This window comes from Rhinolophus hipposideros (genome assembly GCF_964194185.1).
Source record: "Rhinolophus hipposideros genome assembly, chromosome: 17".
NCBI lineage: Eukaryota > Metazoa > Chordata > Mammalia > Chiroptera > Rhinolophidae > Rhinolophus > Rhinolophus hipposideros.
Window position 1 is genome coordinate 17168316 of NC_138063.1, and position 27683 is coordinate 17195998.

Below are 27683 nucleotides of genomic sequence, written 5' to 3' on the forward strand. Positions count from 1 at the left end.
AAGAGATTACGGACTTAGTTTGAACCAAATATGAAATGACAGCATGATAGACATTTCTCCCTTTGGCTAAAAAGCATCACTTCCCATACATGTCAATTCCTCATGAGACCCACATGTCAGAGAATAAGTATAGTTTCTTATTGATAACATCTGACTCCTGTGTGTGCCTCTCTGTCAAGTTGTTCCCATGGTAAAGTTCCTGACATCCATGTCCTACTCGGTATGGAGAAAAAAATCAATTCTAAAATCAAAGCTAGAATTCTAGAAAATACTCTCAGAAAAAGTCACACTCCTTTTATTCAAGAATATAATAGGCAAGTCTACATGTCTACATAAATCTCAGGGAAGCTAGACCTCAAACTATATGATGTCACATGTGCACATAGTTCTACAAATCAAGGTATTTACTATCAGTTATGGAGAGACATCATGCAAATGATTGCCTGAAACAAACTTTTCATCTGGTGTTCTAAAATGAATCTCCATATACAGAATTTTAAAATATTTTGTAATCTGTAAGTGAAGAATTTTAAGGCACGCATTTGCTCCCTTTATATCTAATTCACAATAAGGGGGGGGGAAGTACATAATGGTCTATTTAGCTTATCATACTGCAATTCAAATGGTTTATGTCAATGATCTAAATTCAAGGTTATTTAACGATAAGGCCTCTTAAGGGATGCCAGTATTTAATTATTAAACAAAGGGTGCATAATAATTCTTTATTCAATAAATCAATCAATGAAAATGAATTGAGTAAATGTCCAAATAACAGACACAAGGCTATACATTATTATGTAAAATAGATACTAACGTCCCTTCAGAAAAAACCCAAACTGTGTTTTCTAAATAATTTTTTAAATTTTGATCATTTTATTTTTAAAAGGCTGAAATAATCCATCATTAATAAAATGATTTATATTCATCATGAAGATATTATTAAAGGCATTGTGTAATTCTTCTACTTTGGGGGCATATCAAATTATATGTTAGTGTTAAAGACAAAAGTGTAATGACGATAGTAAGTAGGAGAAATTCTGTAAGCAATTTTCTATAAGTCAATATTATATGTAAATACTAAATGTGGTTCTATTATGCAAGATGATCACTTGCATTTCAAAGAAGGAACTGAGGTGTTTATCATTCATGATCACTGAAGATGGATGGACCACTTTCTGGATTAAACAGTGGAGGTGTTATATATATATATATATATATATATATATATATATATATATATATACATATATATATATATACATATACATATATACCTTATATATATATATGTGTGTGTGTGTGTGTGTGTGTGTGTGTGTGTATATACACACACACATACACACACCTATGTGGTGCCAAAAATGTATACATGTGACTTGTATTCATCTATTCATTTTTTGTTATTGGTATATATTGAGTATTACAATTTTAATACAGTATTTTCCTTTCTTAAAATGTGTATACAGTTTTTTGGCACCCTCTCTCTCTATACATCTATATAATAAGCATAATCTATTATGCTATACATGATCTCCTCTCTCCACTTTATGAATCGTTATCACTTGAAGGAGACTGAGAACAAAAAGAGAGCCAGGTAGCAGAATGACTATTTGGACTTACCCCAGTGCTATTATTTCTAGGATTATCAAAAACTGTCAAGACTCCTAGTCTCATGACCAGGTTTGTAAAATGCTTGTGTTTATGGTGAAGGATTGATCTTCTCTTGATTCTTTCTTCTTGACTTACCTCTTCATGTTCATAGCCATAATATAATTAGGTCAATGTTTTTTTTTTTTTTTTTTTTTTTTTTTTCTGTTTAACTCTGTGTGTTTTGTTTTTCTGAGGTACTTCAGAATTCACTATGGACTTGAAGGAGAGGTTAAGAAACTGGCACTCCCAGCACTCATCCTTGTCTAGTGGTACCCTAGTAAATGTTTAAAAGCTAGCTCTCTGGAAGAAAGAGCCTCGATTGGTAGCATTTGCTGAGTTTTGTGGTGTAAATACATCCAACATAGGCAATTTCAAGCCACCAATGGGACATTTGAAAGTGGAGTTGGGAAGAGATGTACACCTTAGCACACCACTGTACAGTACTTCCACCATACAGATAGGATGTACATAACCTCAAGGCACAGATAATAGGAAAACGTAGTAAAATAATGAAGAAGCAATAGGTTGAAAACAATATCTTTCAAAAATGTAATGTAATTGTGAGCTTATATAATTTAATTTTTAATAATGATTGTGTTTAAGAGTGGGCTCACAAAATTCCTTAGAAAATGAAGAACCACTCTTGCTAGCCAGTATAAACTGGCTCCAGCACTTTACTGCCTTCTTTCCCAAGAGATCAAAGACTGCATTTTTTCTTTTGCATATCTTTGCCTGTGCATGTTATAGCAAGATGCCATGTTAAATTGATTATATAAATGGATTTTATTGTGTGAAAAATGTTTGAAAACCACTGATCTAATTAGACTTTATTGTAGTGGGATGTGTAGAACATCCTCATCTATACAATTTGGGCTGCTAGTTGAAAAATTTCCTGGACAGGAGACTTACAGAATCACAAGTGGGTGTGATGGAGGGTGGGGGGAAGGGATTCTGCATTTTCAACAAGTACCTGGCTTAAGGGATGTTTATACTCTTAAAGTTTGAGAACTCCAACTCTGGGCCTTCATCTTTTTTCTCCTTGCTCAAGCTATAGCCTAAGTGCTGCTACAGACACCCTCAGCTGCAGTTCCAGGACAATAGGACAATGAGCAGATTCAGTCCCACCTGTAGCTGAGGTTCAGCTTCACAGACTTGGTGTCTCAGAAAGCCAGAACATCTTTGACGTATCAAGCCACGTACAATCAAAAAATGTTCCAACCACCTCTAAACAATAGGCAAGGGACAAGCCTCCACTCCTTTTATCAAAGATAGAAAAAGTTAATTTCTTCTATAAAAGCAGGAACTCTATTCAATCTCTGGTATTGTCATTTGTCAGAATTTCACACTCACTGCTGCTACTCAGGGAGGTGTTGAGTTTTCTGCCTGAGAAGCTCCAGGGAGGCTTCTCATTAAACTGGCAGAGCTGAGGGATTTAGCTTGTGTCTGTCACATGGTAGATACTCAATGGATATTTATAATTAAATAAACACAAGAATAAACACATGAAAGAATTAACCCGAGATTATAACAGAGATAATCTTTAAATTCTTCATTGCCTTTTCTCTAATGAAACTTACAAATTAAAAGAGCATTTGGGTATTTTTTTTTAACTGACAATGTTTCCTTTAAGTGCCATTAGATTTGATTTCATCAAGAGGATTATGTACGTTAGTATCTAGGAAACATAAATTTTGTTGTTGTTTTTCTTTTCTTTCCCTGAAGTACAAAAAAGAAAATTCAACTTGGAAATACTGAAATAGAGACATCTCTGGAGAAATACATGTTGATATTACAGCAATGGACATAGACATAAATGTTCTTTGCAACATTTAGAGTCATCTATGCATAAAAGATAAAAAGCCACGGTCAGTTTTATATTTTAAAAAGGTAAATTTTGTTTAAAGTCAGTATGAGGTATTTCTTCACATATAAGCCCCTTTTGTGTGTCTCTTCAACTTTATCCACTTAAAACTAAAATAGACAACTATCTAGTTAATAGCTTCTGCCACTCAGCTAAAATAAAATGGTCTGTCAAGTAGATTTCTCCGAAAGATGAAAAATATTTAGTTAAGAAGAATTTGAGTTACTACCAAAGGGAAAAAAAAAAAGGAAGAAAGGAAATGGAATTTCTTATCGTTTACTTTGGAATAAAGTTATTTCTAGAAGACACAAGTAATCTCTCCCAGTTCCATTAAAATATGTAATGTGAACTTAAGTTAATTTTCTGAAAATACTAAATTGTTCTTGTATACTTTTAACCTATTATTACATGCTCTTTGATGTATTTAAAAAATCCATTTGTATTCAAAATGTAGAGAACTTTCTACAAAATGTTCAGGAAAAATGAAGGTGATGTTCTTAAATTCAGTCAATTTCACACAGAGAGTTTTCCAGTGGATTGCGTGCTGTTTTGAACAGCTTTAGAAAACTAATGGAGACTATCATTTTCTATGTGAAAGAGCAACATAATAAATGAAATAAGTAGAGTTCCATGTTGAGTGTTACTGAGACTATCTATTCCGATTGCACAATGTTAGTGGGCTTTTTAATGCGATTAAACTAAAATGAGTTCAGGGCAAGATGAGTCCAATGACTTAGTTTGGTTGATAACGCATCTGTATCTTAAAATAATACTCTTATTTAGATAGTTGCACTATTACCTGGTAACATTTGTTCTATACTTCTTATTTAATTTATGCCCTTGGTTTAGTTTTATTCTTTACATTAACAACGTTTGCTAATAAAATGTATGCCCAGGGTTCTGATTTGCATTTGCTCTGAATCTAACATACGTTTCCTAATGGATCCACACCACAGCTGCTGAAACAATTAGAGGTTTTATTTTATTGCCAACAAACTTTGAGGGCTGAGGTGAAGATCTTCTCTGTAATCTCAGTTTTTCCCCTTCAAACATTTAACAACAAATATATTCTAGAATTTGGAAATGAGGACAAACCAGAATTACATTTGGAAATGCCAGAACTCTTTACGATTGTTTAATATAGTTGGTTGAAGTGTCAGCTTTGCTCACTTCACAAACTGCACCTCCTTTGATGTGTTTTTTTAGGCTCCTCTGAGAGAAATACCTAGTTATGAGGGACAAAATCTCACATGTAGATCGACTCCAGTAAAAACTGAGAAGTCAGGGCAATGGGTTGTTTCAAATGCCCTTCTGAGGTCTCCTTCCTCAGCATTTATGCCCATCTCTTCCTATGGTTTCCACACATTCTGATGTCCTCTGGATGGATGAACCCTGCTCTTAGCTTCTGGTCTAGACCTTAGCTTTCTGCCTGGAAACCCTCTCCCATTGAGAACTTAAACCATTTGAAGGCAAAGCTTATTCTGGATTCTTATTTGTATCCCTTCCCTCACAAGGCCCTACATATAGGAAGCACTGTGGCTAAATGACCGACAGGTCTAGTCTAGGTTCTAATCTCAGTGCTGCCACTTCCTCCCTGTGTGGCACCAGAATACAATGTATTACCTAGTGTCTCTAAATCTCAGTATTCTTTTTGGTAAAATAAAGATAATTTACATAATCCACTGACCTTATTATTTTTTCATTATCCATCATCCCCACTTCCGTGCTCTCCTTTTCTTCCTTAGATGGTTTAGATTCCCTGGGTCTTCTCTTGAATCACTCTCTTGCAAAATCTGTTAATTCGCTCTACCCCTTCTCCCCTGGCAAACACCAAACAGAATAAAATCCACCTATCTGCCTACCTTAGGCCAGCAGCCAAGCAACCAACCATGGGGAGAAAAAGAAACACAACTGTGTTGGCTAGTTTCACTTTAAATTCCTGACAACAAATCTCGAACGGTCAGCCCACACTGCTCAGCAGGCATAATTTCATGTATATTATGATCTCCGTTCTACAATATGAAATGACTATTTCTCACCTTTTCCCCTGTCTTCAAATTCTTGCTCCTCACTCCTCCAAGACTTCACACTATGATGATGACCATTTCTCATACTTCTCATCTTCCCAGCTCCAGACGGACTGATGCAACATGCACCCACACATGCTCTCTGCTTTGCTCATCTGACCAAGACTGAAGTACCTTCTCCTCTCTATTTACTACTGCATCCTCTGCCTTCCTGCCTACTCCAACGACTGCACTCCTGCCATTTTCTACTCTCTTCTGCATCATTGACGCCCTGCTGTATATGGCATTATTTCCAAAAGTTGCAGTCCCTCTCATGTGCAAAAAGGAAATGATAACATAAGTAAAGAAACTATAAAATCTCCCTCAAGTCTTCCCACTTCTCCAAATTGCTATCTATTTCTTTGCTGTATTTCAGAGCAAAACTTTGTCTGAAGTCTCTTGAGGCAGTCCCTCAACTCTCATTTTCATGCCCCCAGCCACAGAGGTCCCTTTGCTGTCATTATTTTACTATATTTTTATCAACATGACATAGTTAACAACACCCACCTTTTGGATACACTATTCCCCCTGGGCTTCTGTGACACCATGTCTCTCTGTTCTTTCCCATCATTCTTGCATCTTCTAAAGGTGAAGTGTCCCAAGGTTGAGACATTTTTTTTCCTAATTACATTCTCTCCCTCGGTGTCACTGATATGACAAGGATTCCTAAATTTCTATGTCCTGCCATGCCCAGTCCTCAGACCTCTAGCCTCATATACCAAATTGTCTATATGATTGGCATTACTAATGGTAAGCCTGATCATTATCTTAAACTCAAAATGTCCAAAACAATAATTGATTGTTCCCTTCAAACCAATTTTTTCCCTTTACATCCTCATCTCATTAAACAACTACACACTCCACTCAATTTTTTTTTGTAGCCAAAAATCGAATATCTATCCTTGATTCTTCTCTTCTCCCTGCCCCTTATATTCAATCTACCATCTAATCTTATAGGCTCTAGATTCAATACATATCATGCATTTTTCCACTTTTCTCTGCATCTGCTCTGACTCCTAGTTCCAGCTAAAATAATCTCATACAGATCACTCGACTGTTTCTTAATTGGTCGCCCTGCTTCCACTCTACCCCATCCCCAATAATTTTCCTCACAGCAGCCAGTTTGATCTTTTAAAAAGTTAAATGAGATCACTCCCCTTTTATAACCCTTTACATCATCCACAGAATGAAATGCCAATTCTTACTATGTCCCATAAAGCCCATCATGATCTAACTCTGACTCAGCAATTTGCGATTCCTTCATATTGCTGTTATTCCAGGTTCAAAATCGTGCACAGTTTCCTTCTCAAGGTTTTTGCACTAATTGTCAGCTTTACTTAGAATGATTTATGCTGAGTCTACAAAAAGCTGGCCCTTTTTCATATTTTTGCCTCAGCTCAAGTGTCCTTTCCTTGAAAGGCCTTTCCCTGATAATCTGATTTAAATCAGGCCCTTCTCTATCACATTGCTGTGCTTAATTTTCTTCACAGAACTTACCATTCTCTTGTGTCACTTGTTCATTTCTTAGTTTGCTTATCAGTCTATCTCCCTGTACTTGAATGTAAGCAAACTCTAGAAAAGAAGGATATTTGACTGCCTTCATGTAGCTTTTCCACCAATAAGCACAACTCAAAGTTGGTATTCCAGTAATTAGTTTAATGAATACTACTTAAAAGGTTGTTATAATAAATAAACGAAATACTGATTTAATAGCTTTGCACACTGCCAGACACAAAATATGAAAAAGTTTGTTAATGTCATTATTATGATGACGATTAGGTGGTCCTTAAATATATGACAAGAATGTTAATTTCAATAACTCATGTTAGTGTCTTAAATCTTTCTGATGGAAAGATTCAATTGTCCATCCGTAAAGATGAAGTATGTGTATTTTAACATTGTTTTCAAATGTAAATGCTATTTTAAGCTATATTAGTGATTACATTTTTTGTATATAAGTGAATTTTTCAACATCTCTAAAATCAAATCACATAAATGCTTTCACTTACTGGCAGAAATGAACTTGTTCATGTCTTCCAACTAATCAATCATTCCAACTATAAAAGAAACTTCCATGAACTAAATTAAAATCAGAGACCTTATCACTAGATGTAGATTCATTTAATTTAAGCCAGTTATTAAACCTCCCACTTTTCAAAAATGTATGACTTGAGGGAAATCTCATTAAACTTCATGGAAAGGCTAAAGGGAGCTTTGCCTTTGGAGTCAACCAGAAATGGAGCCATTAGAAATGTGTGTGATGAAGTACAAATTATAAGGTGATATTAAACTGGGACTAGAAGTCAAAAGAGAAGGGTGTTCTATCACATACTTTAGTCTCTTTGTCAAAATCCTTTGTGCAGATACACTAAATGGCAGTGAATATAACAAAATTGGAAAGATCAAAATACAATAACCTCAAAACACAAAAGAGCAAGAAATAACGTGTTTAAATATTTGAAATCTGAAGATGAGAACATTCTAGAAAGTGTTTTTTTGAATCCTATTCACATTATAAAAAGTTCACATTGACATGAAGATTTAATCATGCCTCTAACTTATTCATATCCTGTAATAGGTATCATAGGTAGTTCTCAAGTCTCTATTCTACAGTTATGCACATAGTTTCTTTAAAAACTGTCCTATATTCACATCCAGCTTTCCATAAATTTTATTTTTCTTTTCTCTCTCTCTTTAGTTAACTCAATTTATATATTTGTTTTAAATTAATTCAGGTAAGAATATACTTTTGGGGGAGGTCATGTTAGTATCTGTAATCTGATTTTAATATAATATGAAAATTGATATGCAGTCTATTCTAGACCGAAACAGAAAGATTACAATGTAAGAACAAGCAGGAGACATTGCCTTCCTTATAATTACGCTCCAACCCTCACACCCTTCCCAAAACTGTTTCAATCATAATTCCCTAGACACTAGCTATGCTCAAAGGACAGTCATGTAATGGATCAATAAAGGAATCAATAGAATAAATACAAGAGGTCTACAGCTACTTGAATTGAATTGATGGATAACTGGACCAGACACTATATTCAAGCAGAAATGCTGTGTGTTATGACTGAGAACAAACACCAGTGTTCGTAAGTATAAATAAAATTACATTTAAATTGTCCAACAGTAAGCAAATGCCAGTTTCTAATTTATTTTTAAATGGAATCAATCACCTATGGTCTCGTATGTGTCATATTTCTCTGCAATAAATCCATTTCAGAAATGCACTGTATGTGTGAGAGGAAGACTTAAAGCCTGGCTTCAAAGAACTCAGTGGCCAAAGTACATTTTATGAAGGATTTAGGATGATTCAGAGAGAAACAAAAATACGATTTTTTTTCAAGAGCTCTCTGAATCGTATGCCAATGTACAACATACAACAGGCAGCTCACCATTTACAGGAAGTGTGGTGAGACTGCAGAAGTGGTTCAAGAACATCTGTGTGAACGGTGTGTTTTCAGGGAGATTGTGATGCAGCAGGGAGCAGTGTGAATTCAAGTGCCCTCTGCATACCCAAGAGAAGACAATCCATTTCAGAATAAACAAAACAAAACAAAACAGAGGACCTACAAATTAATACTGTAACTCACAGTGGCACTTTGTTTTCCATGCCTCTAGTTTCTCTTCTCTTCACTCTCACACTTTTGTTCACAATACCTAACAAGTGGCTATCCCAGTTGGGAGTCAAATGCAAATCACTCACTCAAGTTATTCACTTGGCTTTCACTTCTGTGGATAAGAGAATTATCACTAGCCCAATGACCGGTGACAGAGAACTCGATCAAAACCCATCCTGTCACACCATATCTTCAGAAACATGCCCTTCTGAGGTTACCCAATGACACAACATTTAGAGTCCCTCTGTATTATTTAAAACATACATATATATATATATATATATATATATATATATATATATATATATATATATGTATATATATATGTATGTTAATCATGTTAAGTATATGGGGCAAAAATGATCAGTTTTCTGAAGTTGAAAGTTGCTGTTTTACTTCTCCCTTTGGGAAGTTTCTGGGTAAAGGGAATAGTATGATCACTAAACAAATTTTCAAGTTATTTAAGCAGGCCGAATTATGCTAAAACATAGGGGAGTGAGACTCTCTAAGATGCAGGAAAATAAGAGTCTCATTTTCTACTGTTGCAGTGAAGGCATCACACATACTACTGAACTGTGAGTGACTAAGTGGGTACCAGCTTTTAGAAATGCAACAAAATGTCACCCACATTGATGCATCTGGCCAACAAGGATCAGGACTTCAACAACACAAGGGTGGACAGTAATAGAAGAAGAAGGATCCGATCTTCTGCCCAACGAGCCATGCCTGCTGCTGTAGTGGCTGTTGGTTTTCTTATTTGGGTTTAATATTTCGTTCCTCATGATCACCCTATAGTGCTCACTTGAAAAATATCTGAACTTGTCAGTTAAGTCCAGTATATTTTAACCAATATGCTTGTACCTAATACTGTAAAGATAAAATGATTGAGAGAGGGTATAGCAAGTAGAAATACCGTCGTAGATGTTTGGAACCGAAAAAGACTTCAGAGATTATCTCTCCATCTCCCTCATTTCATCAGTAAGGATATAATATCAACCTTGAAGAGTTACAATAGGTTAAATGTGATTAGATAAAAAGTCAATTTTCTCTCACGTTTCCCACTAAATTGTGAGCTCCATGGGGGCAAAGACTGGGTCATGTGCCTAGTAGATATAGATATAAATTTAGACAGAGATACAGGAAATATATATTTCCTAGTATTATACATATAATAGTGTGTATATATACGTACAGCATATACATTAGACATATAGTAAGTGCACAGTGAATGTAGAATGATTAAATTCAACTGATGCACAGTGACTTCCAAAATCTCAAAGAGCCTAAACATCATGAATCTCAGCAAACTTTAAACGGTCTTATTCTCAGAGCGTTTGCATTAACACAGGAAAATCATCAATTGCTAACTTAATAAGCTCTTTGCATTCCATAAACCTGTGCTTTCTATGCTAGCCAACTAAGTTGTAATATTGATGCTTTCAAATAAGAATTGAATTTCAAAGTAAGATCTTCAGCAAATTATCCTTATAAAAGGTTTTCCTAATAAAACAGTCACATTTTAAAGCCCATACATCAAAGCATTATTGTTTTTCTTTTCTTGTAAAGATGTTATTTCTTGTAAACAAAATTTTAGCACCAAAAAAATAACCATCTCATCATGACCTCCTATTACCTATAAATGAGTATCTACAATTCAAGCTATTCCTTCAAAACAAAATTTGTGTTCATGGTTACCCGGCGGAAATGGAATCTAGTCTTTTCTGGGATTACAGTTTTATAAAAGTAATCTACTACACTGGGTTTTCAAGAACAAGAGTAACAGAATTCTTTTGGTTATTTTATCTAAATGTATATGGACCTCTCTGCATACGCTGGATCATGCATGGTTTCTCAGTCCAATTGCCTTATAGGTGGCCATAACCCTAACAAATCCTATAAGTGTGATGTGTCAGTTCTACATACAGAAATCCTAGCCATCTGTAAAATAAATGTGCAAACTGTGCAAAAATGTGCAAAAATATGCAAAAATATTAGCATCCCCAAATTTCCTCATTTATTGTTAATAAAATGATCAATTATGTTTTATAATCGCAAATATGATATGGAGTAACATTTTAAAAATGACTGTGTTCCTTCTATATTAAATAATATTCCCAAGTAAAAGCCAATTATGACATAAAAATCATAATTCTGTTAGTCTAAAAGAATCCAATACTTATTTGAGTACAATGTTTCTTTTTAAACAAATTTTGTTCTTTGAAACGGAATTAGTCAGGGGTAAATATTAGTATATTTGAGAACTTTTGTTTCAAACAGAAGAAGACTATGAAAATAGAATATGGCTCTTGTCTTTCTCTGTATCAACATATTGGGCATGATGAAACAATGCTTTGATAATCTAGTTTGTTTCCTTCTGGTAACAACCCCAAAAAATAATTCGTAATTCCTTAAATGCTAGGAAATATGATAAAAGAGCAGAAGAGAAGAAGAGGCTTTCCAGCACCTGGGCCTACTGTATTCATTCTGAAAAGCTAATGAACAAGTTAAATTTTCTAACAGTTCAATGTTCCAGAGATAATTACAAGAGGATAGAAACAGGAGTGCTTGTATTTGGCTGCTACAAGCGTTGTATATTATAGTAGAGCAAGGGCTGTGATATTTGTGTGTATATATACATACATATATATATGTATATATAAGTATATATACATATATACATATATTATATATTATATATGTATAATATATATATATATACATATATAATATATACATATATGTGTATATATTATATATACATATGTTATCTGTATATACAATATATATTATATGTGTACATGAAATATACATATATATTATATACACACACACACACACATATATATATATATATATATATATATATATATATATATATATATATTCAGTTGAAAAAGTAAATTTTGCAATCCAGGATTTCCTTCTTCAGGAAATAAATCATATTCAAATACAGTCAGCATCCAGGGTCAGTCAATAATGCCTTATTTACATTTCGGAAGAAAACATTCATCCTTTGTTGGAGTAGACTTTTAAGGAATACGAGTATACACACAACACAGTTTACATCAATTTCTATGTTCTGTCCTGAAAGACAAAAATGAAGTGGAGAAAAACACTAATAGAAAATGGGTCATTACCGCAACAGAAACTACAATTTGCTTTCCAAATTTAATTCATTAACAACCTACAATAATCATAAAAATTATTTGACTTTAATTTGGCAATCTTTTAATTTGAGTGGCGTATCTGCAAAACCTGTAATGTTCCTGCAAATAATGTCTTTTTGAGGTGATGTTTATTTCTGATTGTTTTCCTTTAGCTTATTCTTTTCTCCCTAAATTTGCATATTTTTCTCCCTTCTATTTTTAAATTTGTTTCACTGCTGCTTATCAAATATAGTGCCTAAAAATATAAGAGGCTAACAATTATAGAGACATTTCACTAACTCCAAAAAATAAATTTACATGACAGAGGCAAATCTGATCAAAATCACATCAGAGATTTTTGCAAAACATTGCAAAGATTTATACATTGCCCGAAGTAATAGCTACTGACACTAAGTTAGGTCCATTACATATGTTATATTACTACTCCCTCATGATAAATCAATAAGGAAGGCATTAACACTAACACTATATGGATATAGAAACAGGTTTGATGAGATTGGAAACTTTTCTAAGATCACATACAGTTATTAAAAAGGAAGGCTAGGATTTGAAACCACAGAATGAATGAGTTTCTCTAAAACCCATATAAGTTCCCTGCTATTTCCCAGAGTGTAGAGACCAGTTAGGGCAACGCCCACCTCCCCAGCACACCCCGCTGAGGCTCATGGATAGTCAAATGATTCCCCTGAGTGCCCACAACCAGATAATTACAGAGTCAAGCCAAACCAATCCTTGTTTGCTTCATTCTACTATATAGTTGGGTCTTATTTTTAACGCTGAGACACGCCTGAAATGGGAGATGTTTCTAGAAATCTGGCATTAGTTTCCTTATATTCAGCTATACCTAGCCTAATTTAAGCCCTTTTGAAAATTATATCAACTTTCCAGACCAGGAAAACATTAATCACTGTGTAACATTGCTTCATAAATATAATCTTATTGGACCTCAAGAATGGCTTCCAATACCTATATTTATAAGGGAAGAACAGGGATGATGATGAAATATTCAACTCTAACCTGTGAGGAAACAAAGTCTCTCTTTATCCCGCCTCTTTCAATTATTTTACTCATTCCTACATTCAATTGTTCCATCTAGCATATTATGTCCTATACTGGTAAGTATAAGTAAATAGACTTCCTTTTTCCCCCTGATGAAATAGCCTTTAATCATTATAACATTTATAAAAAACAAGTGTAGTAGAGGTAAACAAATCCTTCCTTTAATTAATTCAAGTGTGATGGAAGAAGATGGCAGGGTCAGTGCCACTCACTGTACCGTCCTGTAATATGTCTTCACATGGGCGCCACCATTCACCCCATAGAGTGCGTGGCGAGTAAAAATTATATGTGTATAGGTAATGACACAGTGAACATTTCAACAGCTTACCCTTGAATTGACCACTTCCAGGGAGACGTTCTGTGGTGGGGCACTTGGCACTAAAAGGAAAAAAAAAAAAAAAAAGCAAAACAAGGTAAGGTAGTTACTGCCAGAGTCATGAAAGACAAACTACAACACTCTTTGTAAACACAGAGTGTCTTTTTCACAGTTCATAATGATAATTAGATAGGTTGATCCAGGTGTTACTTTCAAATTTTCCAGGAGAGATAAAAAATAACTGCATTTGTTTATTTTTTTCTTCTTTGGTGGCCAGTTGTTCATCAATGGAGCCCCCACAACTGTTAGGCAAGTGAGCACCTGCTGTGATACCAAATGCTGACATTTAATTACAGCTTTCCGGAGATCACCTTCCCAGAGAAACCAATAAACACACGCAGATTTCCTAGAGTGGTTTTAAAGGCTTAAGATATTGGGCATTTCAGGATCTGCACGGTTTTATGATGAAATATGTCACTGTAAGGGTCACTCATGTTGCTTAATCCCTTTAATGTAATCTTTATTATCTCTTAAAAAGTGAAAAGAAGCAATACATCCTTTTTGTTTTCTTTAGCTGTATGTAATTAAACCTGTGTGCCACAGATACAGGTTACCAAATAGCATTCAGTGAGTTGATTCTATTAACAAAAGAGGAGTTTACTTTTCTTTGTGGATTTTCTAGGAATTTTGTTTCTCTATACTGCATTTTGATTGTCCCACTCCTTCATGAAAGAAGGGAAAACAGATACAATTTTTTTTATAATACTTAAAATGAATATGTATTATATCAAAAAGTAAATATTCTATCACGTGAGTGATTCAAAGATGAGCATTCACTGAATGGCTGTTATGTGTCAGGCACTGTTCTAGATGTTGGAGGTCTCAACAAAATAAAGCTTTCTGTCCTATGATAGGAATGGAAGTATCATTCAATAAATGCTTAATATGTATTAATCTATAAAATGAGTAGTACCTATCCTTGTTCCTGACAAACTGATGAATTTAATAGAGAAATACTCTTAGCATTTTCAAGAATTTTCAAGAATTTTCAAGAATTTTTACTTGAATTTGGAAGACCACATCTATGTTTTTCTAAGGTTCTTACATTTTATCCAGAATTTATTTATGCCCTACTCTGACTTCAGCTTTTGAAAAATAATCACCATAAGGCCATGATATATGTCTAATCTTTATATCCTTTAAACTGACATTCAATTAGTATTTACTGACTCAATAATTAAATGAACAAATGGATACTTACTTAAATATTAGCTCTTTGGCCTTTCTGGATATGATGGGAATTGTAATCACTTATTTTGTTTTGATTTTGAACATAGTGCTTGATAAAAGCTACAGCCAAGGTAGCTTGTCACTGGAGGCTGTTTTTTCATGAATTGTGTCAACAAATATTCTTTCAAAAAATACTTCATAATTTGGGACCTAGACTTTATTATTTAATTTCTTCTAGTTCATATTACGGTTTTCTTATGAAGTACGGACTATGGCCCCCACAGGGACCAGGAAGGATTTTTGTCCCTTTTGGGACTGCATCCCCAGTATTGACAAGAGTGCCAGGCACAGGGGACACAGTCAGCAAATATCTGTTGAATTAGTAGAAAAGTTGTAAGAGATAATAATTTTTTTTGCATGTTCAGAATTATTGTCACACGTATTTTTGCAATTTTTAAAAATTAAGGTATAACATACATAAAGTGCACAAATACTGACTGTATGAATTTGATAAGGTTGTGTGTGGGGGTTCTCATTTAAACACCACTGAGATCAAAATATAGAACATTTACAGTACCCGGGAAAGCTTACTTGTATCTCTTCCCAGGCAATACCACTATTCTGACTTCTAATTCCATAGATTAGTTGAGCTTACTGAAGATGAAATCATAGTTTGTTTTTTTGTTTGTTTGTCCAGGATGGCTTCTTTTACTCATTATTATTTCTTAATAGTCATTCATGTTGTTGCATATAGCAATAGAGTTTGTTTCTTGGGTTTTGTTTATTTTTATTGCTCCACAGCATTGCAATACAGCATATGACCTTTATATTTTATGTTTATCTATTCTACTGATGAATGTCATTTGGACTATCTCAAGTTTGAGGCCATAAGGATAAATATGCTATGAAAATTCTTGCATTTGTCTTTTGGTAGACAATCGCACTCATTTCCTTCATTACGTACCTAGGAGCAGAATTACTGACAGGAGAGGAAAACCCCTATGAGGGGTACACATACTCGCACATTAAGCTTTAATAAAGTTTTCCAAAGTGGTTGTAACAATTTACACTACTACTAAGTATGTAGCAAAGTTCTTGTTGTTCCACATCTTTACTGGCATTGGGTATTTTCAATCTTTTCAATTTTAGGCATCTTGCAGTTGTAAAGTGTTTTTGTCTCCTTTCCCTGAGGACTAGTGATGTTGAGCATCTTCTCACATGTTCCCTGTCATTTGGATATCTTTTCTTTTTGTGGAGTTCTTAAGGTATGTTTTTATCAATATGGACCAGTTTCCCCCAAAACTCATCTCTAATATTTTTATTTTATAACTTACATTCCATTTTCATGTTCCTATTATTAAAACATTAAGATATTATTTTTCTCTAAAGCTAAAATAATTAGAAGGGCTCTTCTGCATCTGGCAATATTCATCTCATCTCAACTCTACATATGCTATGCTAATGAAACAGGATGCCCTGAATGACCTTCACTAACCCCCAGACATCCCAGTACAGTCTCCAGGAAAGGAAAGAATGCAGAAGCCTTAATAAGATGATATCTACACCCCCTTTCTTAAAAAGAGAAAAGACTAGAGATAGGCTGGAAATTATAATAATTGTGTGATGGAAGGACTAAACTGATAGCCTCATAATGAGGAAGAATTTAATATAATCCACATTCAAATTATTTGTAAAGAATTGAAAACTAAAAGTGGTACAAACTGAAAAAGAATGCTATGCTCTAAAACACACATTTTCACAAACTTCTCAAAAATAAAGTTCTTTCAAAGCAGTTTGGCAATGATATACTACTATTACGTGATAATAAATCACTTCTTAAACATGAAACAATCTTTCTAATTTGTGTTTCAAAGGATGTTGTAATATTTACATATCATGTTAAACTTTACTAATCATATTACATCCACTTTTTGACCAATTAAATAGTATCAAAATATAATTTCAGTAACAGTAGTAGGATTTATGACAGGTGACTGAATTATGGAGAAAGGAGAAGATAATAAATGTATTATGTTTTGTTCTACGTACTGTGCTAGTTGATATGTAACCCTCAAATGTCATTTTAATGCAAGTTTATATGGTATTTCCAGAAAGCCAAGAATGCATAAGATAAAGGATAAACTTGTGCACTTCTTTTTGTAACTACCACAATTTGATAAGCATCAATATTATTTTCTATATTAGGAATCGAAAGGCAGAAAATCCCAAGCTGAACTTATAAAAATGGTATTGATGTAGTTTGTCTATTTTTTTTTTTTTTTTGCAAAATAAATTTCTCTTACTTTCCATTGATAGCATGCTGGCTATTCTTGCCTTACACAGTCAGGAAAGAAAATAGAGAATTTTTCTATAGTATTTTTAGTTATCAATTGCTACTCTCTCATTCAGACTATCAATTTCCATATTATTTACAGATAAATACATAAATAGATAGGATAAGGTGCTTGGTAGAAATGAGTGGCATCCACATTTATCTGAGCTTTTCTGTATTTGTCTTCTTATCTGACAATGTTTCGTTGTCTCATGAGGCAGAAGAGAAGGATATAGTTCATTGCTTTTCTTTTCAAAATGTCAAGCGATTTATCATGTACAATAGGTTCATTAAAGCCAATCAGAGGTGTTTGGTCTGGAAACTCCTCTCTGTGCGGTGGAACATGCTGGTTTGAAACACCTCGTTATGAGTCATTCTCATAGAGCAGATCAAGTTCCCACATTAGTAAATGGATCACCATACAGAGAGTCACTTGAATTCCTCCCTTAGCAAGTGTGTTCTGTCCTGTCCACTCACTTTATAAATTGTAATAATTCGTATATAATTATGAGCTTTTTTCTTGAGGGAAATAATATGAGACATTTATTACAGATAAGGGAAACTCACTATATTTCTGCGTTGAATGTGCATCGTTACTTACTAGCTTATGTGACCTGTATCTTAGTTCTGTCACCTGTTAAAGTAGGAGAAAATATAGTAGTATGAGAATAAAAGGTTAATATTAGAGCAGGGCCTTGCACTAATAAGTACTCAATAAACACTAAGGGTAACAGTGAGAAGCAAATTCCTATAGTTAAGGATGCCTATGAAATTGGGTCCTTCTTATTTCATGTTGTTTCATTGTCTCATGAGACAGAAGAGAAGGATATAGGAAAAGTTTATGTGGATACTAATAAATGTTAATTAATTCATATAATCTGTTAAGAACCCACCTATGTCAACTAGTTCAAGAGACAGTGTTTGGGAACAAACTGAGAAAATTAGTTACATTCTACACTCGATATGACGCTGGCTAGATTGGTGACCTACAGTCCCAAATGGTTTGAAGGAGAGGATCACTAAACTGACGATATACTAGGTAGAGGAATTTGAACACAGAAAAAAATGATGTTTTTTCCCAGAAAAACAATTAAAGCAGAGCTAAAATAGGGATGGCACCTCATTAGAAAATATCTTAGCATAACAGGGGATCATTGTGATAATTTGAAAAAAAATCTTGCATTTAATATTTGTTTTTACTTAATTTTGCTGTGGTCCCAATATAAACTTTTTATGGTAAGGATTCCTTTGACCTGATAAGAAATATGATTTTCTCTATAACACACATGCATTTAGACATAGTCATATGTTAAATTAGCCACACAAATGGGAAGTCCTAAAGATACGTTTATACATACAAACATTTGTACAGGTTTGGTTGAACTGTCTGATTAATTCAATAATTATTTACTGAGTTAAAAGCAATACAGCGGTGAATATAACATCGTCCTTCATATGAGGAGCCCAGCATAATGAGATAAATGACATGCACATTGGCATAGATTAAATTTATTAAATACTTAAATATGTTCACCCATGGTCATGTTTTAGGTGCTTGCATGGAGTAGCTCATTTAATTTTCACATTTCCCTTTTATAATATCCAGAAAGTCAAGAGAAAGGGGCTTAACCAAGACTGGGAAGTAGGTGACTATTAAATGTGATTAAATACATATTTATATGATATGTGGCCTCAGCATAAAGAGGAGACATCTAGTTTGGAAGCATCAAAGCAGATGTTTTGAGAGAGGGGAACTAGATGATGGAACTAGATGATGGGGAATGAAAGTCAAGAGTACAGGATTGTTTTGTTGGAAATTAAAAGAGATGAGTTGATTGTAAAAATGAGTGTAGACAAGGTCAGAAAGCCCACTTCAAGGGGATTATGAAGTTCCTGCTTTCTTCTATCAAATGCATCTAATAGAGAAAAGTGGGGGTCCCTTGCACAGTGATGCTTGTTAGGGTCATGAAATCCTTTAATTTAGTGACAGGCATTTTCTAACTCTTAAATGTTGCAATCCTTCCAGATGATAATTCTTGGACTAGGTAATGAGTAATAATCTATTTTTCTCACTTATGACATTTAAACCCTAAGTGGGGAGTAAGGCCACAGTATTACAGTTCAGAGTGTGAATGAAATCTACATAAATTATATAAAATATTCATTTTAATTTGTTTTCCTTTTATTTTTATAATTATAAGTTGTGAAGAAATTTATTCTGCCAATAAATATTCTGTTCTGTCTTCAATAACAGAATCAGATGGATGGGCATAAGGATTACATTAAAAATGACACTGCCGCAGTGTCACATATAAAAATATTTTTTTTACGTTGAAATTGCAAATGAGCATTACTCCTGTGTCTTTTTTGTACTGCCCTTAATAACATGGATGCCGTTCTTCATTTCACTGATATTGTGTGAAATATCTGCCCAGATAATTTCATAAATTAAAGAATGGTGAATTGGTCAAAGAATCAAAAGCTAAAGTCATTTATTTTTTGAAATTCGAAAGATCAATAATTTATAGAATTACACACACCAACATGGAAACTGCTGCTGAAAAGAAATAGCTTGTTGCCTTTTTAATATTCATGGAGGTCACATCTCTGCATTTCTACATCTGCCTCAATTTTCACTGGGCCCACACATATACTCTGCTGTACTTTATTTTCACTTTGCATTAAATTTCCCAACATTCTTTATCATCCATTTGTTAGATTTCTAATTTCCTCTGCTACTGCTTTGTCAAATCCGTCCTTTTCATTCAGCCTTCTTCCTCTTTTTTATGGCATTTAAGAAAGTATGAATAATCTTTCATTTGTCAGGCATGGTGCAATTAAAAGTGAACATTTTCATATGCAGTTGTAAGGCTTCCAATGCTGTATTGTTTGACCTAAATCCTTAGAGATTTGCATATAGTTCCAAACTAAGAGGTGTATGTAAGAAGATTGTCCATTATTTACCTTTTTTATCATTTACCTCCTTTAAGAACAAGAAATAAACATACCAATGTAAATTAGTCCACACACATTCAAATGTGATTGTATTTATAGAAAGATAAATATATTTAATTTTTTATAAACAAATGTGTTTATATTTATAGAAATAAAGAACGACACAAAAACTATTTTAAGCTCTTACTCAGTAGTCACACTTTGAAGATTATCTATTAGGACATACTGACTCAAAGTGTATACTTTATGAACAATTAAATTTGACTGTAATAGATAGTGTGAGTGAATTGGCCAAATTTCTAATTTATGCTAATATATTCCATAAAGTATTTGTTAGGAAACCTTGAAAACGGAATCTATGACATACACACAATATTATTTGATTATCACAACAAATACGTGAGCCAAGTTTCACTGTCTATAACTTACCATCAGAAAGTGTAACCACTGTTATATCGTCAGTAGAGACCCCTGGTCCATAGCGATTATAAGCTAGGAATCGAAGAGTATACTCCGTGAATTTTTTCAGACCTTCCAGCTTGTAAGATAGTCCATCAATCTCTATATTCTGGAGACATAAAAAAGTGCCCAAACTGTTATTCAAGAGGCACATTAAAGCAGAAATGGCAGGCATTCTGTGCAGTCTGTAAATTGGATATTAGACTCTAACTCACAAACTAAACTTGAGCCTTATAATGAGTTGTAAAACCTACTTACGACACACGCTACACACTCCCCTGCTAAAGCCCAAGTTGCTCTGTAGACTCCTAGTTAAAATAGCTCCATCCTATTTTTACAGTCATTAAGTTCCAATTTGTTTAACACCACGGAATACATTGAATGGTGTGCAGCATTCCGCCCACACCCAGACCCTGACAGGCAGAAGGCAGCTTGTAAATCCATGGGAATGGAGACTTGCTCCCATACCCTAAATGAAACAGTTCACCAAGAAACAACGGATTTCTTTTCCCTTGCTGAAATACATCCACATCTCTTGAAACTGACAGATACTTTGCCATAATTTTTATCTCTCAAAACGCTGTGAGGTAGAACTGTTTTCCGCACTTCACAGCTGCAGAAATGAGGTACCAGAGGTGAAGGTCATGGAGAAATCAGAGCCAGTTCCCTCTAGAAGACTCATTATTTAGGTCTCCATATTGATCCTCACACTCACATGTATCTTGGGGAACATCACTGTGAATTTATTTAAATATATTGGTAAAATGCATTATTGAAGAGCTAAAATACATAGAAAAGTGGATAGAATAGTAAGATGAAAATAAGAGCTAGATAGAAGGGAAACAGCAAGCAAGAAAAATTGAATGAATGATTACATAGCAGGAACACTTAGCAATTCTCTTACAATATAACTTGAGACTTGGAATTAATTCTGAATAGAACTATTGCAAAACATTTTTTTAAATGTTTACGGGGAAGCACGAAGACGACAGTATACTTGGCAAACTTCAGAACACATCCTAAGAACTCTGCTATCCCAAGGTCACCTCTAGGTCTTTCCTATTTAACTATACTCTTGTCTATACATCTTTTTTCACATGAAGTTGAGAATCTGGAAGAAAACATCTCAACAGTCATACATATGTTACAAAGTAGAATTGCTGACTTTCCTGTGTCTCTCTGAAGACTTATTTAACTCTTACTTTGCCTGAAAATCTAATTTGCCTATTTTCAGGTGTCTGTGCTAACCACAGATTAGAAACAAAATGCAACAAGGAGGAAGGTAGCCTTCTGCAGTAAGGAAGACTGAAAAAAAATGAAAAGTCTGATGGTGGGGAGAAGACGAAAATAACATCACATATGTAAAAATGAAAAAAAAAGCTGAGGTCATTGAATATGTTAAATCCTCACCTAAGATAAGGACTGACAATGCAAATGCTTTCTGGGACCAGATGGGTTAAAATAGATGTGGTTACACTGGCCCAGGCAACTACATACTCAAAGAAAAGCTCAGTGTCCTTTATACTGACTTCATCTCATTAGCCATTTGCCTCTCTTGCCACCAGAATTCCATTTAATTGCTTAACGTTTTCAGTAGCAGGTGCCTTAACACTGATCAGCTGTGCAGTTAATGTGATGGACTGTGGATTACATATCAAGTACAGACTTCCTTCTGTTTCTCCAGCCCTAGAGCCGTCCCATATATGGCAGAAGGGGGGCCCATTCCCTCACCTACCTGTTCCTTTCCCGTGGACACCTCAGTGCAGAACAATCTGTAACCTTGGACCGGACCATTTGCATAGGCAGGGGGTTCCCAGGTAATAAGAATTGAGGTAGGTGAGGTAGATACAGCTTGCAGGTTTTCGACTGGCCCTGGAACTTGCACTGTATACAAGAGAAATTGATTAGTATAAGAGGGTTCTCTTTCTCAAAATAAACAGAATTATATTTTTTGCAGTTCAAGGAAATGATAGCAGCCTATACTATTTTAAAAACCATATGAGATAAGAATATAAAAATTACAAAATACAAACATAATGAAATTTTAGAGTTATCACATTTTAAAATGGAGAAGAGGACTTATATTCATCTAAAGTTCTTATTTCATTTAACAGTTGAGCAAACTGGTCAAGGAGTATAGTGACTAGAAAAATGTCAGAAAAAGATGGGATTCTTAACTAAATTCTTAGTGTGGCAAATTTTCCACTATCCCAGTATGCCTTTGCCTGTGTAATGCTAATAACTGCAGAGGGAAAAGAGAGAACACAATGAGAATACTTGTACATCATGTTTCTACTTATAATTCAAATAGGCAGCACAGCTATGGGTTATTTACCACATTGTCTTTAAGTCAGCATTTTAAAGGCTTGCCTTATTCTGGGTCCTTTAAATTAATTTCAGGATTTAATTTTCAATTTCACTTTCTAGTATTCTATTCTCTCTCATAACTATTACTTTACTTAATCAAGGATAAGTAACTTCCTCGTTAAAGAAATCAGACATCACAGGTCTACAATCACTTAACCAAAAGCTCATGTCCAAATGTGTTTCAAGATCCAGGCATTTTCATATTTTAGAAAGTTTAAAATGGAGCACATGCAGTATTTTATGTAACTACTATAGTGGGGTCTGTGGTAGCATACTGTTATCAAATCATTTATTTGCAGCAAAACATATGATATTCACACCCAATAAAATTATAAAAGACTACACATAGCTAAGCAGAAGGTAGGTAAGGTATGGGTACAAAACAAGTTAAGAAAATCTTTCAGACTCCATATTGCAAATGTTGAATGTGTGCATAATTGTTTATTTGTTCAAGTATACATGAATGTAAATATATGGTTTGTAAATCATAAATGGAATAGCCATGTTATTTATTGTAATAAAAAATAAGTAAGTAGTTTCACCATTGCAAGTATAACAACAATTCTAACTTAAACATGCTGCGCATTTTCCTCAGTCTTGGATACCACCAAGCTTTGGAAAGATAAACATTTTAGGCCTGTAATACAATTCTGTGAGTTTGAACTTCCATAGCAAAAGAGCAAAACCTGGCTGACATATCTGATGATACACTTCTTGGCTGAGCAAGGAACCTATGTCTTTGGATCATTTTTCAGAATTTGTTCCATGGAACCCAGCCTCCTTAAGACATTACTGCTCACACATTCATTTGAGGAAAAACAAATATATCCTTGTCAGAAACATGTATTTTATGTCACTTTCACATATTTTCCCACCAGTCCCCAAATCTTGAGAAACTTCATTACTGACAATTGCATTCTTTTCACCTTAGCACGTGATTGTTAACAATTTCCAAAAAACGTATTGAGAAATCATATTAAACCTATAGAAAATGTTAAGAATGAGAATAATGTGTAGAATACCCATGTTCCCATTATCCATATTTACCCATTGTTAACACCTTGCTCTATATTTTCTACCATTTCTCTCTCTCCCACTCATATATATATACATATATATATATATTATATATGTATATATATATGTGTGTATGTGTGTGTATATATGTATATATATATTCTCTTTATATATACATTTATGTTCCATTTATCATTTACTATGTATAGAATATATTGTGATAAAGCAAGCTATAATCTCTATGTAGTGATAAATATAATATATAAATGTATATTGAGAGAAAGAAAATTTATCTATTATCTCTTGATAAATAGAGGGGATATGTATGTATATTCAGATTACATTCAGATTAAGTTGCACAAATCATTGCTCTTTATCCCTAAACACTTTAGTGCATATTTCCTGAGTATGTATGTAAATAATATTGTTATTAACTTCAGTGCATTTCTTCTGAATACAATACTTTTATCTAATCTTCATCTGTACTGCAATTGAGTCAACTGACCTGATAATGTCACTTACGCAGCATTTCTATTGCAATTCAGGATCCAGTCTTCGGTCATGTTTATGTTTCATCACAGTCTCTCTTTACTCTGCTTAAGCTGAAACAGTTCCAGTCTTTATCTTTGAAGCTATTTATATTTTTGAAGGCTATAGTCTTTTTTATTAATAGAATGTTCCTCATTTTGAGATTGTCTTTGTTTCTTCATGTTGAGTTTAGGTTATACTTTGCAGTCGGAAATGAAACATAAGTGATGTCTGTCCTTCCAGAGTATCGCCTCCAGAGGCACAAGATTACTCTCAGTCCCTTATATGTTAATTTTGAGTTCCTTTGTTTTGAATTAATTTTTTTTTGAGTTAATTTTTTGGAGTTAATTTTGGGTCCAGGTGCTGTTAGATTTCTCCATTGGTCCCCCTGTGCCCCCCTCCCCCAACTTTGAATGCCTGCTCCACCGCTTACGGGTAATAAGCAGTCTGTAGGGAGATACTACATTAGGACCATGTCAATATTATTTTCCTTATCAACTTCCTTTTGAGTTAGCATCTACCTGTGGTTCTTGATTAAATCAATTTTTACCAGGATGGTGACAAAAGGGTGATTTTGTTTTTCCTATTCCAGCACTTCTGCATTAACCACTTGGCACTTGACATTTTATTATAAGCAACAGCTCATATTTTTCTCTGTTTATGTATCTATTATTGGTATGGGCACATGGATTCCTACTTTTTATGATGTATAATTAATTATTGTCTTTAATTATTTTGGTGTTCAAATTGCCCCAGATATGGCCAGTGTGGGGAGGGGGTCCTCGTTAATCTAGTTCCTCCATGTGATATGCCCCATCATTTACTGGAGTACTTCCTTTCTTTCTGACATAACATATTCCAGGATTATCTTGATCCTGCCCTAGCTCTGGGATCAAATATTTCTCCAAAAATATCTGGTTCGTTTCAGTGGGGAATATTGAGAAAGAGATCTGGGTGTTAGGTGTGCTCATTGCTACTTGAGTGTCTTTCTTCTGGATACTTTTGGCGAACAAGAAATATATGAATGTATACATACCATGTTTCCCCAAAAATAAGACTGGGTTTTATATTAAGTTTTTCTCCAAAAGATGCATTAGGGCTTATGTTCAGGGGATGTCATCCTGAAAATTCATGCTAGGGCTTATTTTCAGGTTAGGTCTTATTTTCGGGGAAACACGGTACATACATGAATGCATACATGCATACATATACTCAAATAGACAGATACATGTTCATATTTCTCATGATTCCACAGATATGCCTCTTATTCCAATCTACCTCTGCAGCATTTGTTCTTGCCTTGTTTCTTCTCCTTCTCCTTCTCCTTCTCCTTCTCCTTCTCCTTCTCCTTCTCCTTCTCCTTCTCCTTCTCCTTCTCCTTCTTCTTCTTTTTTTTAATTTTTTATTGGCGAATATTGGGGAACTGTGTTTTTCCAGGACCCATCAGCTCCAAGTAAATTAATTGTTTTCAATCTAGTTGTGGAGGGCATAGCTCACTGGCCCATGTGGGAATCGAACTGGCGACGTTGGTGGTATGAGCACTGTGCTCTAACCAACCGAGCCAACCGGCCACCCGCTTATTCTTTTATATGTCCTTTTTTCCACAGGGAGACTTCTTATTCCTAAACACTTGTATTTTGACAGACAATTTCTGAGAGTACCCCTATTATGGCACTCTTCCAGGAAGGAGTAATTTATCTATAGAAAATCCCCTACTTTCTGAAAGGGGACTTCAGTAGAAATACTGAACAATGAACAGTCTTGCTTGTGTCAAAGTTTATAGTGATACAATTAGAATTGTATTATAATGAAAGAGTCATTTTTCTCCATGGGGAAAAAATAAAATAAAAACTTGACCACTGATATTGTTCAACTGGATTTTCACAGTACAATGTTTTAAAGAACAATAGTGAAAAACATAAACAATGTGCATACTTGTATAATTACTTATATATTCACAAAGACAATGCAAACGTTACAAGAGGGGACATTTCTGATTTGGAGTCTACTTTTCTTCTAAGAAAGGAAGACAGAGAAACGAGTGAGATAATTGAGACTAGTGAACTGCTTGAGATACATGTTGAACGCAAGGGAACCAGGAATTTGAAAGTACATACAAAAGGTATCTGTGCGGCCCAGTGGTGTGTGGAGTATTAACTGAATGTGTTCCTTCATGCTGTCATGTGGCTAACTGAAAGACCATTGCTTACTATGAACATGGCTCATCCTAGGAGCAAAGACTAAGATTTTTAAAAAGCCAAACTCCAAGGTCATCACTCTTGTGTGAGATATAATGCATTCTAGGAAGTTTTCCCAGGGCCAAAGGGGTTTACAGGAGGACTAGAAGACAAGTGAGTGTTTGGGGAGAAAGGAAAGGAGATGATGGTTGGGGAGTTTCTGCTCATTTGTTCCACTGGATCACAAGAGGGTGATGGGTAACAATTCAAATCACTTTCAATTTTTGAAGAGCAAACCACCTGAGAATTTGGAAGAACAAGAGGAGAATATTACCTAGTAATTGGTAGAGGCAGAGGGTGCACAGACCGCCAAACTATGACTCTCTTAGTCTGTGGGAATCATATATGTCAACCTTACAGCCACTCACACCAGGTGTTGTGGGAGAATAGACTACATGGACATCTGCAACTCAAGACAGCAGCCCCACAAGAACAAACATTAGGCCACACTCCTCCTCTGCTGAGTAGGGCCATGGCTGCTTAGGGTTGCTTTAAGCATGGCTGTTTAGAGTATTTTGAGGGTTCGTGAATGTTTTTAGTTGCACTGTTGTGGCTGCCTCGATGTGCTGAATCTATTCAAAATGTTTACCTTTCATGGTCATTTTGACTTTGAGGAAGAGTCAGAATTTGCATGGTGCCAGATCCAGTGAATAAGGTGCATGAGGACACACCATAAGGTTTTATTGGACAGAAATTGCCGTACCAGAAGTAATGTGTGCCACGGAGCATTTCCGTTGAGATCAACAAAATACGGTGAATGCTGCTGCCGAGTGCCATCCAACAGAAAGCCAGGGATCTTCAACACCAGAA

At 34.6% G+C, this 27683-nt stretch overlaps 1 protein-coding gene across 2 annotated transcripts in view; it reads right to left on the minus strand.

The window, feature by feature from the left end:
* DCC (DCC netrin 1 receptor) overlaps positions 1-27683 on the minus strand; it is a 1070394-nt gene that overhangs the window by 261711 nt on the left and 781000 nt on the right. For both annotated transcript variants that reach the window (XM_081078113.1, XM_081078112.1), the window contains exons 10-12: positions 22460-22608; positions 20695-20833; positions 13761-13810 (exon numbers count right to left, since the gene is read on the minus strand). In XM_081078113.1, coding sequence (XP_080934239.1) covers positions 13761-13810; positions 20695-20833; positions 22460-22608 — 338 coding nt within the window. The remainder of the gene's footprint in view (positions 1-13760; positions 13811-20694; positions 20834-22459; positions 22609-27683) is intronic.